At 37.4% G+C, this 17,038-nt stretch overlaps 1 protein-coding gene across 1 annotated transcript in view; it reads left to right on the forward strand.

The window, feature by feature from the left end:
• Positions 1 to 3,803: 3,803 nt before the first annotated feature.
• LOC128985533 (insulin-like growth factor-binding protein-related protein 1) overlaps positions 3,804 to 17,038 on the forward strand; it is a 71,023-nt gene continuing 57,788 nt past the window's right edge. The window contains exon 1 of the mRNA XM_054405124.1: positions 3,804 to 3,921. Coding sequence (XP_054261099.1) covers positions 3,835 to 3,921 — 87 coding nt within the window. The 5' untranslated portion in view covers positions 3,804 to 3,834. The remainder of the gene's footprint in view (positions 3,922 to 17,038) is intronic.

A 17,038-nucleotide genomic window follows, 5' to 3' on the forward strand; every position in this document is an offset into this window, starting at 1 on the left:
TATTATTTATTTTACATTTATGATAACAGCTAATTTGCAACCAAAAGGTGAGTGAGCGTAGCGAACAAACTTCAACCCGGACGTGATTGAGCCATGCGAACGAGATAATCTTGAAAATTAAGAAGTAAAACGGGGCAAAGCCCGCGGGTTACAGCTAGTAAGAGCATATATTTCTTAATAAATATTTGAAATGTGTAGAATAATATGATAAAATGTAGGCTAAAGTGGTAAAAAAGCTAGACACCAACCCGTACAATATACATAAGATAGCTCAGTAACAAATGATTTAAGTATTGCTGTGATAAAAGGATTTTCCTCTGATTTCGTAATGGAACGTTATATTGCAAAACATGACATGATAAAGAATAAAATCAATTTTAAATAAGAAAATAACATTGCAAATACTTATTTGGTAGAATTCAGTAACCCCCAATATAAATGTGTGTTGTTTGAAATACAATTTAAAAATGAACAGCTGTTTCATTAAAAAGTATTATTCACATGGCCAAAATGTAAACAACTCTGTGGAGGGATCCTTAAATGCTTCTGGGGCAGAGTCCTAAGGGATTTTGCTTAGTTTTTCTTTTGATAACTCATCTACAGACCAAGACATTTCTTTGGACACCTCTACCAAGTTTCTACGCCCAGCCGTTCTCTCAAATTAGTGGGGACAAAGTTTCCAATTAAATATTTAGATTCCCCCATGTTAATCTTATGGGAGAAACACCAACTTTGATGGCCTGTGGGGCAAGGCCCGAGGATTTTTATTACAGGAATTGGTGAAAGGGGGCGTCTTAAAACAAATACTTTATTTTGACACGTCGTTTGTAAAAATCCGTCCATTATTAACGGAGGAGTAGTGTTTCGTAAAAATCGCCTTCACGTATTATATATAAGGATGAGAAAGTTTGGATGTATGTATGTATGTATGTTTGTTACAAGTAAACGCGAAAAATACTGGTCGGATTGAGCTGAAATTTGGCATGATTATAGCTCACATTCCCGATTAACATATATGCATATTCTTATCTCCAAAATCCTTTCGGGATCCGCCCCAGTGGCTCTGTGGTTCCTCATCTTAACCTTATGAGTATTTATATTCAAATGGAATAATAGAATTTAGTCAGCTGTTTCAACTTAAAAAGTTGGTTCTATGGTATGTAAAAGCATTAGAAGTTATAAGATTTGCCAACACTATTACTATTACTACTACACACTACAGCACACTACACTACTACAGCACTATTCCTTTTTTGCATTTATGGAAACAACTAAGCAACAACAAAAATCTATTATATGCAATGAGAACTAAAGTAGGATTGTTTACAGTTACCTTTATGTTTTTTTTGTATTAATCATTTGTTACATTTCACGAATCTTTAAAAATTTATTTTCTCCATTGTTTGGGTGAAGTGGTAGAGTGTTATGGCTATGATATATGTGTAATACAATAGTATCCTTATATATAATACGTGAAGGCGATTTCTACGAAACACTACTCCTCCGTTAATAATGGACAGATTTTTACAAACGACGAGTCAAAGTAAAGTATTATTTGTGTAGACGCCCCCTTTCACCAATTCCTGTAATAAAAATCCCCGGGTTTTGCCCCACAGGCCATCAAAGTTGGGTTTTCTCCCATAAGATTAACATGGGGCAATCGAAATATTTAATTGGAAACTTTGTCCCCACTAATTTGAGAGAACGGCTGGGCGTAGAAACTTGGTAGGGGTGTCCAAAGAAAGGTCTTGGTCTGTAGATGAGTTATCAAAAGACAACCTAAGCAAAATCCCTTAGGACTCTGCCCCAGAAGCCTTTAAAGATCCCTCCACAGAGTTGTTTACATTTTGGCCATGTGAATGATACTTTTTAATGAAACAGCTGTTCATTTTTAAATTGTATTTCAAACAACACATATGTATTGGGAGTTACTGAATTCTAATTTGCAATGTTATTTTCTGATTTTAAAATTGATTTTCTTCTTTATCGTGTCATGTTTTGCAATATAACGTTCCATTACGAAATCAGTGGAAAATCCTTTTATCACAGCAATTCTTAAATTACTGTATTTGTGTTTCATATTGAACTATCTTATATCTATTGTACGGGTTGGTGTCTGCCTTTTTCGCAACTTTTGCCAACATCTTATCATATTATTCTACATCGAATATTTATGTAGAAATATCTGCTCTTATCGTGTCTAATAAAATCCAAACATAGAAACCTTGCCTAAAATGGTACCCATCTTGACAAATTATTTGCATCTGCCTATAATACGGACTTTGGCGCACTGGGTTGGTAACATTATTGAAAATAACACGACATTTTGGCTGTAAAATATGGTACAAAGACAAAACACTATTTAAGCAGATACTGTCATGATAGAAAGGTCATATTCCTTTTAAACTAGGTCACATAATCCTTTATAAGATTCGCTGATTAACAATATGTTAACGTCAATATATACGTAACAGCCATTTTACAGCAGTTTACAGCATTTTTGCTTTTTGGAAATGTCCCATTGCTATGTCATTTGCATTATTTGTTGCCAATGAAGCCGCTAATACCATATGAACTACATTCCGTAGATATATTATATTGACAACTGTATGTTATTGATAAGGCTAAAACAACTAACTGACTGTCAAGGAATTCCAGCTTTAACAGTAACCCCACAATCAATTTCTCAAAACTATACTAGAGGGTTCATTTATTGTCACAGAAGTACGATATGAACTGACGCGACGTGACGAAGGAAAAATCAAACTTACGCTGTAACGGACATACCTCCCTTTGAAGTTAGAGTATGTCTTCCCAAAATAATTTATTTTCAAATAAAGTGTTTAACTACAAAAGATCCACCAACACGATTTTAATACTACAATATTTAAAGGTTCTTCCAAAGGAAAGGATGCCATATAACATACTAATAATAACTCAGATGACGTACAGTATAGGAAATATTTTAATCACTGAATGATCAACCAAATTTGGCAACTAACGCAATTAATATAATTATTGTTTTAACACTTATTACTTTTTAAACAATGCTAAATGCTCAAAATATGTATATTCCACCCAAATCATCGCAGTTAGATGAATTTACGTAAGCCTTGAAAGTAACCGTCGATTTCGACGGGTTTCACCTAGTACCGTAAATTTAAAGAAGCAAACTTTATCAAATCGTGTCCTCCCCCATTGCAAAGGCAAAGTTTGAGTATAACTGTAATGAGCATTTTTGTACTTATATGCCAATCCCGTACGAAGGACGGGTACTCTACTGGTCCATATATAAATCACAGGGTACCCATGAACCTTTGAGAAAACTACAAATCACACCCCAATAAACCATATACTTTAAATGTTCGTCGTGACGAGAACCCTTGCGCAAAACTATCCATTATTTCATAAATTGCCTTTTAAGGTCGTAAATCCTTTCTAAAGCGATCTTTCTATATACCCATTGTTAAAAATACCTCAGCTGTTCTTATTTGTATGTTATTCTTTCAATTTATTACCTCATTAAAATCAGGTGTGGTTATTTGTTTGTATTACTGTGGTATTCTGTTTTATTTAATTTCAGCTTAGCTTAATCAATCAATAGTTTTATTAATACTTATGAAGATCCTTCTCTCTGTAGATACTTTTCTTAAACATATGAATTTGCATTGGTACACTTACACTCCTCAAACAGGTCAATTGAATCTAAGCAATAGAGCCGGAAGTAGACGTCCTTGTTTACAAACACATAAATCCCAGTTGAGAGTGTCTGTGTAATCGTAACGACGGCCGCGGCAGCTGTACAGTGTACACTGTGCCCCACTCACTCTCGCCATGATCAGGATCATCGTGTCGGTCATCACTCTCTCTGTGTCTGTAGCAGCAACCTGTCCCCCATGCGACCCTTCAACCTGCCCCAAGGTTAGTCAAGTCATACATTAACACAGTCTCTCTATGCCTGTAGCAGCAACCTGTCCCCCATGCGACCCTTTAACCTGCACCAAGGTTAGTCAAGTCATACATTAACACACTCTCTCTATGTCTGTAGCAGCAACCTGTCCCCCATGCGACCCTTTAACCTGCACCAAGGTTAGTCAAGTCATACATTAACACACTCTCTCTATGTCTGTAGCAGCAACCTGTCCCCCATGCGACCCTTTAACCTGCACCAAGGTTAGTCAAGTCATACATTAACACACTCTCTCTGTGTCTGTAGCAGCAACCTGTCCCCCATGCGACCCTTTAACCTGCCCCAAGGTTAGTCAAGTCATACATTAACACACTCTCTCTATGTCTGTAGCAGCAACCTGTCCCCCATGCGACCCTTTAACCTGCACCAAGGTTAGTCAAGTCATACATTAACACACTCTCTCTGTGTCTGTAGCAGCAACCTGTCCCCCATGCGACCCTTTAACCTGCACCAAGGTTAGTCAAGTCATACATTAACACACTCTCTCTGTGTCTGTAGCAGCAACCTGTCCCCCATGCGACCCTTCAACCTGCCCCAAGGTTAGTCAAGTCATACATTAACACACTCTCTCTGTGTCTGTAGCAGCAACCTGTCCCCCATGCGACCCTTTAACCTGCCCCAAGGTTAGTCAAGTCATACATTAACACACTCTCTCTATGTCTGTAGCAGCAACCTGTCCCCCATGCGACCCTTCAACCTGCCCCAAGGTTAGTCAAGTCATACATTAACACACTCTCTCTGTGTCTGTAGCAGCAACCTGTCCCCCATGCGACCCTTCAACCTGCCCCAAGGTTAGTCAAGTCATACATTAACACACTCTCTCTGTGTCTGTAGCAGCAACCTGTCCCCCATGCGACCCTTTAACCTGCACCAAGGTTAGTCAAGTCATACATTAACACACTCTCTCTATGACTGTAGCAGCAACCTGTCCCCCATGCGACCCTTTAACCTGCACCAAGGTTAGTCAAGTCATACATTAACACACTCTCTCTATGTCTGTAGCAGCAACCTGTCCCCCATGCGACCCTTTAACCTGCCCCAAGGTTAGTCAAGTCATACATTAACACACTCTCTCTATGTCTGTAGCAGCAACCTGTCCCCCATGCGACCCTTTAACCTGCACCAAGGTTAGTCAAGTCATACATTAACACACTCTCTCTATGTCTGTAGCAGCAACCTGTCCCCCATGCGACCCTTTAACCTGTCCCAAGGTTAGTCAAGTCATACATTAACACACTCTCTCTATGTCTGTAGCATAGCAACCTGTCCCCCCTGTGACCCTTCAACCTGTCCCAAGGTTAGTCAAGTCATACATTAACACACTCTCTCTGTGTCTGTAGCAGCAACCTGTCCCCCATGCGACCCTTCAACCTGCCCCAAGGTTAGTCGTACAAGTTCCCTACATTTTTGGATGTTGTGCATTTTTTCCATAGCATTCTATATTAGTAAAATATTTAGATATCGCAATCGTCCGCGATTGTGCATACCTCAAATAATCTGATTCCGTATCTGAAATATTTCAAAACTATTTTATGTGATCGGTAAGTTTTATCTATGCCATAGAATGTTAAAATAAAATAGAGTAGAGTAGACTTTCTGTTAGATTTCTTTTGTTTTTTTTTTTAATATTTTGCTATCAATGTTTATTTCTAGCTTTATTTTAATCCCTTGTGTGTAGTAATGTATAACGGCTTGGCGCGTGTCAGACAGCTAACATGGACGGAGACGATGACATACTTGGTATTGACAGCTACAGGAACAATGATTGTATGGAGTTTGATACATATAGACAATTTTCGGATTTGTTTACCTTAGAACCCTCAGATGGGTTTTTAAAAGTCATTCATTTCAATATTCGCAGTTATAATAAAAATATAGATAATGTATTAATTCTTCTTGAAAACTTGAAAGTAAAATTTGACTTAATTGTACTTACTGAAGCGTGGTTGGAATGTGGAAGCAATTTGACAGATTTGGAGGGATATGATTTGTACTCAACTGAAATACATTGGAACAGAAACGACGGTGTAATTGTGTATTGTAAAACTGAACTTGGAGTAACATCACAACAGATATCAATGGGTGAGGCGACGGGATTACAATTAGACTTTTACACTGATAACAGGCACTTTAATGTAGTAGCTATATACCGTAGTCCATCTATGAACTATCATTCATTTGTAACTGATCTAAACAACTACTATAGCAATGTTAATAAACACACTACTTACTTTTTTGTTGGTGACATCAATATAGACATTTTACATAGTTGTCAAAATGTTTTTGAAAAAGACTATTACTTAAACATACTTTACAGTGTTGGTTTTACTGATTACATAAACAAACCGACAAGAGTAACTGAACGATCTGAGACCTGTATTGACCATTTATTTGTAAATCACTTTGATTATTCCGCAATAAGCTCATGCATTCTTAAAACAGATGTTACTGACCACTATGCTATTGTTGCTAAACTTGAATACTGTTCTTCTAAAAATCTACACACAAAAACAGATGACAACGAAACAATCACTTACACAGACCAGAAATTGCTACAAGAGCTGATTGAGCGTCAGCCATGGGACCATGTTCTGGCTCTGCAGGATGTTAATCTCTGCTGCGATGCATTTATTAGTACTTTTGACCATCTTAAATGCCAAGCGACGAAGTCTAAATATAAAACCAGTAGGCATAAGAAACTAAAGCCTTGGATCACAACCAATCTAATTCGTGGGATACGTGAACGTGATAAATTAAGTAAACGTGTAAAAACGCACCCTTTCGACGAAAACTTAAAAGTCAACTACCGTAATTATCGTAATTGGCTAAACCGAGAAATCAAGTCAGCAAAAATTTCCTATTACAAGCAAAAAATTCTCGAATCAACTGGACGGCCAAAAGAATTTTGGAATATAGTAAATGAAATAAGTGGTATAAAGAAAATTCGTGAAAAATTTCCATTAGGTCTTTTTTATGAGAAATCTGATAAGGACGGTATAAAAAAAGTAGCAAACTCGTTTAATAACTTTTTTACAAATGTAGGTAGGAATCTTGCCCAACGCATACCGCAACTGGCTGGACCTCTGCTGGTTGACGATTCAGCGTTCAGAGTCAGACATGAGTTCCGGCTGGAGCCGGTCACCGACAGCCAACTTGAGTGGTGCATTAGGGATTTGCGTGGTGGATCTGCTCCTGGTATAGATGGAATATCGGCGATTTTATTACAAAATAATATTCCGACACTGATACCTCCACTCAAACACCTAGTTAATCTAAGCATTCTCTCAGGACAATTTCCTGACCGTTTTAAGATAGCGAAAGTAGTTCCTTTGTATAAATCTGGCACAAAGCAAGAGTTAAACAATTATCGCCCAATATCCCTGTTGAATGTTATGTCTAAGATTTTAGAAAAATGTGTCAAAATACAATTGCACTGTTATTTGGAAGATAATAATTTGTTATCAGAATGCCAGTATGGTTTTAGGAAGAGTAAAAATACTAGTGATGCTCTCTTCGCTATGAATAAATATATTTCGGAGTGTATTAACGGAAATGAAAAAGCATTGACTGTGTTCATTGACCTTGCAAAGGCATTTGATTCCATTGATAGAAATATTCTTTTAAATAAAATGGAATGCATCGGAATTCGTGGTTTGGCCCTAAAATGGTTTAGTAGTTATTTGAATAAACGAAGCCAGTTAGTTTCTATTAACAACAATTTTAGCGATATACGTGAAATAGACTATGGAGTTGTCCAGGGCAGTACGCTGGGACCATCCCTTTTTTTGATTTACATAAATAATTTAGACAAACTTCCAATCACAGGAAAGCTCTTTTTATTTGCCGACGACACTGCAGTTATATTCAAAGGTAATACTTGGGACCAAACATTCAATGTAGCACAAACAGATATGTTCCTTATTCAAAAATGGTTCTCCCAAAATGTATTATCAATGAATGTTTTAAAAACAAAATATATGCCAATTTTCCTCAGACAAAGTAGTGAGCCTCCCACCAACCTCAGACTTGTGATGCATGTTTGTGGAGATCCAGGTGTCTCTACCTGTGGTTGTTTGCATTTAGAGAGAGTAGATCATTACAAGTACCTGGGAGTGATATTGGATAGTAGGTTAAGATGGGAACCCCACATTGAATATTTAAAGACAAAACTTAGGAAATTAATTTATGTTCTTAGAAACGTTCGCGAAATTCTTAACATTAATGAAATAAAAAAGTTATACTATGCATTTGTCCAATCAGTACTTCAATATGGAATTATAGTATGGGGAGGAGCTAGTAGCAATATTTTAAAGCCTCTGTTTGTCATACAAAAACTAATTATTAAAATAGCTTTTCAATTCAACAGGCGTTTCCCTACAAATGTATTATTCAAAAACACTCAATTACTTTCGGTGCGTCAACTTTTTATCAAAACTTTACTTGTATATACCTACTCTAATCAAGATTTGATAGTGACGCCAATCACACATAACTATTCCACCAGAGGAGCTGTAAATGTAGGTATGCAGGTACCCCGAGTTTTCAAGTCTGCAAACCTTACTAATGCTTTTTATATTGCGAATTTTTTGTATAGGAATATACCATCAGAGATTAGAGATCTACAGGTATCTCTTCCAGTTTATAAACGTTCAGTAAGCAGTTGGCTGTCGGATATTGGGCTCGATCAGTCTGAGACACTTATCGGTTCAGTATACATGACCTAAAATAATTATACACAAGTACACCAAACAATATTTAGCGTACATATATCAGTAACTGCAACTCCATTCACTCGACTACCTTTTATTTAGCATTAACTGTTCCTGTAGCTGTCTCATAGCTTAGTTGTAAATAGTATTTTCATTAATTTAGTTTAAATTTTTAAGAATATTTCTAATTTGTAATAGAGCTCGTCCCGCGCACAGGTCTTTTACGGCCTATGCGGGACTATTGTTCATATTTTGTATATGTATATATTGTAAAAATTTGTGGATATAAAGCAGATTTTGATTTTTTTTTTAGTCAAGTCAGACATAAACACACTCTCTCTATGTCTGTAGCAGCAACCTGTCCCCCATGCGACCCTTCAACCTGCCCCAAGGTTAGTCAAGTCATGCATTAACACACTCTCTCTATGTCTGTAGCAGCAACCTGTCCCCCATGCGACCCTTCAACCTGCCCCAAGGTTAGTCAAGTCATACATTAACACACTCTCTCTATGTCTGTAGCAGCAACCTGTCCCCCATGCGACCCTTCAACCTGCCCCGAGGTTAGTCAAGTCATACATTTACACACTCTCTCTATGTCTGTAGCAGCAACCTGTTCCCCCTGCGACCTTTCAACCTGTCCCAAGGTTAGTCAAGTCATACATTAACACACTCTCTCTATGTCTGTAGCAGCAACCTGTCCCCCATGCGACCCTTCAACCTGCCCCAGGGTTAGTCAAGTCAGACATTAACACACTCTCTCTATGTCTGTAGCAGCAACCTGTCCCCCATGCGACCCTTCAACCTGCCCCAAGGTTAGTCAAGTCATGCATTAACACACTCTCTCTATGTCTGTAGCAGCAACCTGTCCCCCATACGACCCTTCAACCTGCCCCAAGGTTAGTCAAGTCATACATTAACACACTCTCTCTATGTCTGTAGCAGCAACCTGTCCCCCATGCGACCCTTTAACCTGCACCAAGGTTAGTCAAGTCATACATTAACACACTCTCTCTATGTCTGTAGCAGCAACCTGTCCCCCATGCGACCCTTCAACCTGCCCCAAGGTTAGTCAAGTCATGCATTAACACACTCTTTCTATGTCTGTAGCAGCAACCTGCCCCCATGCGACCCTTCAACCTGCCCCAAGGTTAGTCAAGTCATACATTAACACACTCTCTCTATGTCTGTAGCAGCAACCTGTCCCCCATGCGACCCTTCAACCTGCCCCAAGGTTAGTCAAGTCATGCATTAACACACTCTCTCCATGTCTGTAGCAGCAACCTGTCCCCCATGCGACCCTTCAACCTGCCCCAAAGTTAGTCAAGACATGCATTACACACTCTCTCTATGTCTGTAGCAGCAACCTGTCCTCCCTGCGACCCATCAACCTGCCTAAAAGGTTAGTCAAGTCATGCATTAACACACGCTCTCTATGTCTGTAGCAGCAACCTGTCCCCCCTGCAACCCTTCAACCTACCCCAAGGTTAGTCAAGTCGTACATTAACACACTCTCTCAATGTCTGTAGCATAGCAACCTGTCCCCCCTGTGACCCTTCAACCTGTCCCAAGGTTAGTCAAGTCATACATTAACACACTCTCTCTATGTCTGTAGCAGCAACCTGTCCTCCCTGCAATCCTTCAACATGCCTAAAAGGTTAGTCAAGTCATGCATTAACACACTCTCTCTATGTCTGTAGCAGCAACCTGTCCCCCCTGCAACCCTTCAACCTGCCCCAAGGTTAGTCAAGTCGTACATTAACACACTCTCTCAATGTCTGTAGCATAGCAACCTGTCCCCCCTGTGACCCTTCAACCTGTCCCAAGGTTAGTCAAGTCATACATTAACACACTCTCTCTATGTCTGTAGCAGCAACCTGTCCTCCCTGCAATCCTTCAACCTGCCTAAAAGGTTAGTCAAGTCATGCATTAACACACTCTCTCTATGTCTGTAGCAGCAACCTGTCCCCCCTGCAACCCTTCAACCTGCCCCAAGGTTAGTCAAGTCGTACATTAACACACTCTCTCAATGTCTGTAGCATAGCAACCTGTCCCCCCTGTGACCCTTCAACCTGTCCCAAGGTTAGTCAAGTCATACATTAACACACTCTCTCTATGTCTGTAGCAGCAACCTGTCCTCCCTGCGACCCATCAACCTGCCTAAAAGGTTAGTTAAGTCATGCATTAACACACGCTCTCTATGTCTGTAGCAGCAACCTGTCCCCCCTGCAACCCTTCAACCTGCCCCAAGGTTAGTCAAGTCGTACATTAACACACTCTCTCAATGTCTGTAGCATAGCAACCTGTCCCCCCTGTGACCCTTCAACCTGTCCCAAGGTTAGTCAAGTCATACATTAACACACTCTCTCTATGTCTGTAGCATCAACCTGTTCCCCCTGCGACCCTTCAACCTTCCCAAGGTTAGTCAAGTCATACATTAACACACAGTTCTCTATCCACTTTAGAACGATGTTGAAGAAAACTTTATAGCATGTATTGCAAGCGAGTGCATCATCTTCTTTGTTGTAAATTCCGACAAAATAAAGGTTCTATATTATGATCGTATGAAATAATATGATTTAAATGCCTGCCCTAATATCAACATAACCACAGTGATAACTATATAGTTAAAACCATCTGTTAAGCTGTTTTACTAGGTAAGTAATAAAAATACCCCTGCTGCAGCAAACCTGCAGACTAAACAAACATCCATTTGCCTGATTGGGTTATAAATAAATCGACATAGAGAGTAATGATGTGTATTTTTAAGTAAAAGTAGTTTAAGTGATTTCAATTGTAAAAGCAATATAAATGAATCTCAAGTTTTTTTTACAGAATTAAGTCTAATTTCGTACTTAATTATTTAAGTTTCAGTGGAAATTCAATTAATTATAATGGGAAATTTAACCCGTCAATCCACAAAACATTATTTTATTTTACAGTCGATGGTAAAAATCACTCAAATAGAGGAAGTATTTTCTCCTATACAGTATAATTGTCAGTGTAATCTTTGATCATTAGTAACAACTGATGTTTTCCCCTTTGTGCTGTAAATTTTAATTTGCTAGTATACTGTGGTTGGCTTGTTATAAACACAATAAAATGTTACAAATAGTCTTTTGACTACTTTTTATTAAAACGTTTTTATTAGCTCGCTTTCTTGTCCGGTACAAATTTTGCAATCAATTTTATACTAACTTCTTGATGAGCTAGAGACTTGAAATTTGAAACATAGCTCACAAATGGATGACAATGCAATATTGTATCATTTAATTTTCATATTTCCCTTGGGCTATACCCCATGGGCTTCCAAATTTTCCATGTTTACATTTTGAAAGAATGTAAATATATCAATTAATTTAAATCGGCTGTAAATACTTAAATTAAACAGTTCGAAGAGCAGAGTCTAAGAGGTACAGGTTATGCTCCCAAGAGATTCTTTATACAAACATTTCAAAATAAAGATAAACAATCTAATTACAAATATAAAGGTGTTTATTATTAATGTCAATTGTTATTTATTTAGTACTAGCTGTACCCGCGGGCTTTGCCCCGTTTAACTTCTTAATTTTCAAGATGAGCTCGTTCGCATGGCTCAATCACGTCCTGGTTGAAGTGCGTTCGCTATGCTCACTCACCTTTAGGTTGAAGTTCGTTCGCTACGCTCACTCACCTTTTGGTTGCAAATTAGCTGTTGTCATAAATTAAAAAAATAATAATAGTGCTGCACCCTGTTGGCAATCCTTGTAACTTTAAAGCTATTGGACATCATAGAACTGAACCAACTTGTTTAATTGAAACAGCTGATAAGATTCATTAATTCCTTTTAAATATGAAAAATCATAAGGTTAACATTGGAAACTCCAGAGCCACTGGGGCGGAGCCCGAGAGTCCGATCAGAATAAAAACAATTTAGTTTTCCTATTTAATGCCTAAAGAATCGGTGTACCGAATTTCAGCCTCCTAGGTAAATGGGAAGTGGGAGAATTAGTGATGAGTGAGTGAGTGAGTGAGTGAGTGTGTCAGTGAGGGCTTTGCCTTTTTATATATTTAGATTCTATAAAGTAAACAATAAATTAAATAGATTGATATATTTATAGTTAGTAGGTAGGCCATACATTCAATCTAATACATAATTATACGAAAGGAAACTCAAATAAACTCAGATTTCCCATATGCCTCTGTCTTAATCTGATATAGATGCTTGAGGCAGGTTTAACATCCCCTCACATTAAAAACTAAAAAGTAGAAAATAATTTATAATTAAAAAACTTTTTTAAGACAAAACGTCTTTAAACACACTAAAAAGTAGAAAATAGTTTATAAATATGTGGAGAGTATAAATGTTTGTAAGATTTAAAACGAAAAACGTGGGGTGCTTGCAATTGATAATATACATTAGTTCAGGTGAAGGTAATTGTAAATTATCTATTGCATGCACCCCACGTTTTTCGTTTTAAATCTTACAAGTATTTATATTTTCCACATATTTGTAAATTATTTTTTCTTATTATTTTGTTCAACCAACATAGTTACTTGGCAACGTATGAACCATGCCCTCGCGCCCGCACCCAGACTAACCAAATGGAAGCGTGATCCATGCGCAGGCCCGAGGAGCGGCTCACAAAACTTTACTTAACAAAATGAGAACCATGGATGGAGGTTCAAGAACAACACGCCATTTGAGAGAAACGAGCTGTAATTAACCATTTAAAAGAATAACACAACAACAATAATTAACAATAATACATGAATTAAATACTCTCAATTAAACTTTAAAAAATTTTGATACCCGTTTACCCTACTAACTTACAATTATTTCATTAATCATTTTCAAATAGGCTAAATTTCAAAAATAAATCTTACTAGCTTTTACCTTTCAAAAAAAAACTTTTAAATTAACAAATTACAACAATGATATATATAAAATGACTCTTTTAATAAATTCATTTCATCTGGTAACTATAGAAACTTTAGGGGCCCCAAATTAGAATTCAATAGAATATTTAATAAAATTATAAAATTTAAAAAAGATCAACAAGTAGCCTAAAGAATTAAAATTTAAAAAGAATAACAATTAATAAACTATGTATAGGCCTATAACAATAATAATTTCAAATAGTCTCTTGGGTTGCTCTTTTTTATAAATAAAATCAAAAAACATAACGACAGTGGGTAACTTGCGGTAGTGCGGTTGGGTTTTGGGCCAGGTCTAGATGTTCAGCACCGGAGGGGGAACCAAGCAGGGCGGAGAGGGGGCCAAGGTCTACGAGGCAGCCATGTGTTACAAATTTCCTCCGCCAAGGTCGAAACGGTCCAGTGCATAGTCCTCCTCACGGGCCCTGAGTAACAAATCCAGAAACACAGTAGTACCAGGAGAGCTCAAGTCCATATCCGCAAAATTCACTGTCACACACATTTCACTATTTTCATTTAGTTCCAAACATTTCACTGAGCAGGCCTAACATATTTTTTCAGGGAAAAAAACTCTAAATTTTTACAAGGTTTGTCTCTCTATCACAGCTCTTTAACAATATAAAACATTTTAAACAATAACAATAATTTAAACAAACAATTAACAGGTGAAACAGTACAAGATCGGTAACATTAATACTTGCGGTAAAAATGCCAGCAGGCTAGACGGGTATGTGACAGTGATAAATTTCACCAATAGAGAGAAAATAATTAAATTTCCTGGTCCAAAGTGGCCAGAAGAACAAGTTAACAGAGAACAATTGACACTTAGAAAAAAAAATTAAAATTGACAAAAAACGTTCCATACAAAAATTTAGGCCTAACGCAACGACTCATGTATTTTTGCTAATTTCTCCAAAAGTTGTGATCCGAATTTGTTCGGAATGGTCTTAAAAGCTGGGGGAAATGTTCCAGCAACTTTTCCAGACCATTCCAAACCTTAACTCAAAGGCTGAAACCAGTTGGCCTTTTGGTTACCCAGTTCAAACCTGAAAGGAGAATTGCCAAACTCTTAATTCCTCATAACTTTCTTAAAACTTGATTAAAATGACTCAAACTTTCTGGGGAGCTTTAAGAGCAGTTAAAATAACTTAATTTAACTAGTTTGGCAAGAACAAAGCAAAATAAAAGACTTTAACCTTACTTGACTGGGTAACACAAACTGAACATTTTACAAGACAAAACAACACTAAATTTTAACGGGACACAAAGCAAAGGGCTACCAAAGGTAGTAGCCTAAAACAATTACATTTACTGAGCAAAAATTGTAAGCCTAGGCCTACCACAAAACAGTCAGAAGGACCCAAAACTGACTTGGCAGTTTCTCTCAAATAGCGGCTTTCCAACAAACATTTCTCAGTCAATTCTAGGCCTAGCATTTCGGGCAAAGCCCTGAATTATACAAAACAACAGAGAACAGGGAAACTAACTATCAAAAGTCTTCCACGACCCCAAGACTAGGTTCCAGACCTAGTGCAACCATGTGCAGCTAACCTAACTTTAGAAAAATGTGAAAAACTCACCCAAAAGGCGCGCGTGGCGCACTTGAACTACTCCATAACCTCGCAGACTAAGCACAAAGTAAAAAACATAATCGACTTTGCATAAAACATGTGCCAAAAGGGCGATGTAAAACGATGGAAAAATGTCTGCGAGGTTAACTAGTTGATTGTCACGCAACCTCTGAAGTGCTTGGCGGTGGGAGTAATAAGAACAAAAACCCACAGCCTTGTTCGGGGTCGTGGAGTGACAACGAAACACTGAACTAGCCTACTATAAAAAAAACACTTGAACCATTGATCATGAGTCGTGACACTCGCCCGGTGGAAATAGTCACGGCTCACGTATGAGGCAAATGTTAAATGTTTAAATTACTTGTATAGTGAAATGCTATAGCACCTCGTTTTCCTCTTCCAGGAACTGATGATAACCTCTTTAGAGAAGGAGTGGGGGCGTGACGTCACTCTTCTCTTGAGGGAACACCGTTACCGTAACGAGACGATATGATTCCATCGGTGTTCGTGGCGTAGTTGATAGCTTCTCGGACTGGTGATCTGGAGGTCTTCAGTTCGAATTCCGCCGGAAACAGTAACTTTTTGTCCAATATTTTGCTTAGAATGCGAATACTTCTTAACTATAGGCCTACATCTTTTATTAGAATTTTAGGCATTTATTATTTTATTTATGAACAGAACTATTTTTTTTTTAATTAGTAAACCTTCATTCGACTTTTATCTTAAATATTTTATATTTTATCAGCAAGTTTGGTTGGTTCGGGTTCGGTTAGGTTATGGCAGTATAATTTTATAATAAATACCCCCGCCGCAGCAAACCTGCCGACAAAGCGAATTTCCATTTGTCTAAATTGATTTTCAAATCTATTTAAATAACACTAGGTTTAACGTGTACCTAGGTTTGCTGCTACAAGGAAACTAATAAAGTCTGTTTTTTTTTGAAAATATTAATAGCTTAGTATAAAATAAATATATTTTTAACGTTTGGTCAAAATATGTCAATAAACAAGCAAACTACAGCATTTTACAATATTCTCCATAAGAATAACATGGGAATTCTAAATTTACATTTTTTTGAATTTTCTTTGCTAGGTACTAATAACCGTACAAAAACACTTTGATATACTAAATTATTTGTTTTTTAAGCTATTTAACAGGTCCAGAGAGAAATTGGGAAATTTGGTGTTTTGAGGGTCAAAAATGAGAAAAACCATTATTTACCGCATTAAACCCCCCGTAAACCCCGTTCCTATGGTCCGATCATGCTGGTTCGCGAACTCATTCAAGTTTATCCCGCCTTACACCTTTAAACCAAATTTCATCAAAATCGGAAAAAATACTCAAGTTATCGCGTTCACGGACGTATATATATATATAAATCTATAAAAATATATAAATACCATGAACAGTTTCAGATTCATGGACAAACACTTCTTACAAATTAACGGCACAGCAATGGGTACACGAATGGCCCCAGCCTACGCTAATCTTTTCATGGGTCTATTAGAGCAAAACTTTCTTCAAACAATCCTTTAACTCCTCTTCTTTGGTTAGATGATATCTTTATTGTTTGGCAGCACGGAATAAATTCACTAAAAGAATTTCTACAAGATTTAAACCAATTTTCTTGCTTGAAATTTACTTGGAATTATTCAGACAAAATTGTTTCTTTCTTAGATGTTGATGTCTTCATTGACAATCAAAAACTTAAAACGAAAATTCATTTAAAAGAAACTAACAAAATGCAGTACCTACATTATCAAAGTTGTCACCCTATGTATATGAAAAAATCTATTCCAAAAAGCTTATCAATTCGTGCTAAAACATTCTGCAGTGAAAAATCTGATTTTGAAAAATATATCACTAAATTGAAT

The sequence above is a fragment of the Macrosteles quadrilineatus genome, unplaced genomic scaffold, assembly GCF_028750875.1.
Source record: "Macrosteles quadrilineatus isolate MER2022 unplaced genomic scaffold, UCM_ALF_1.0 Scaffold_1__1_contigs__length_201487025, whole genome shotgun sequence".
In the NCBI taxonomy this organism is placed as follows: domain Eukaryota; kingdom Metazoa; phylum Arthropoda; class Insecta; order Hemiptera; family Cicadellidae; genus Macrosteles; species Macrosteles quadrilineatus.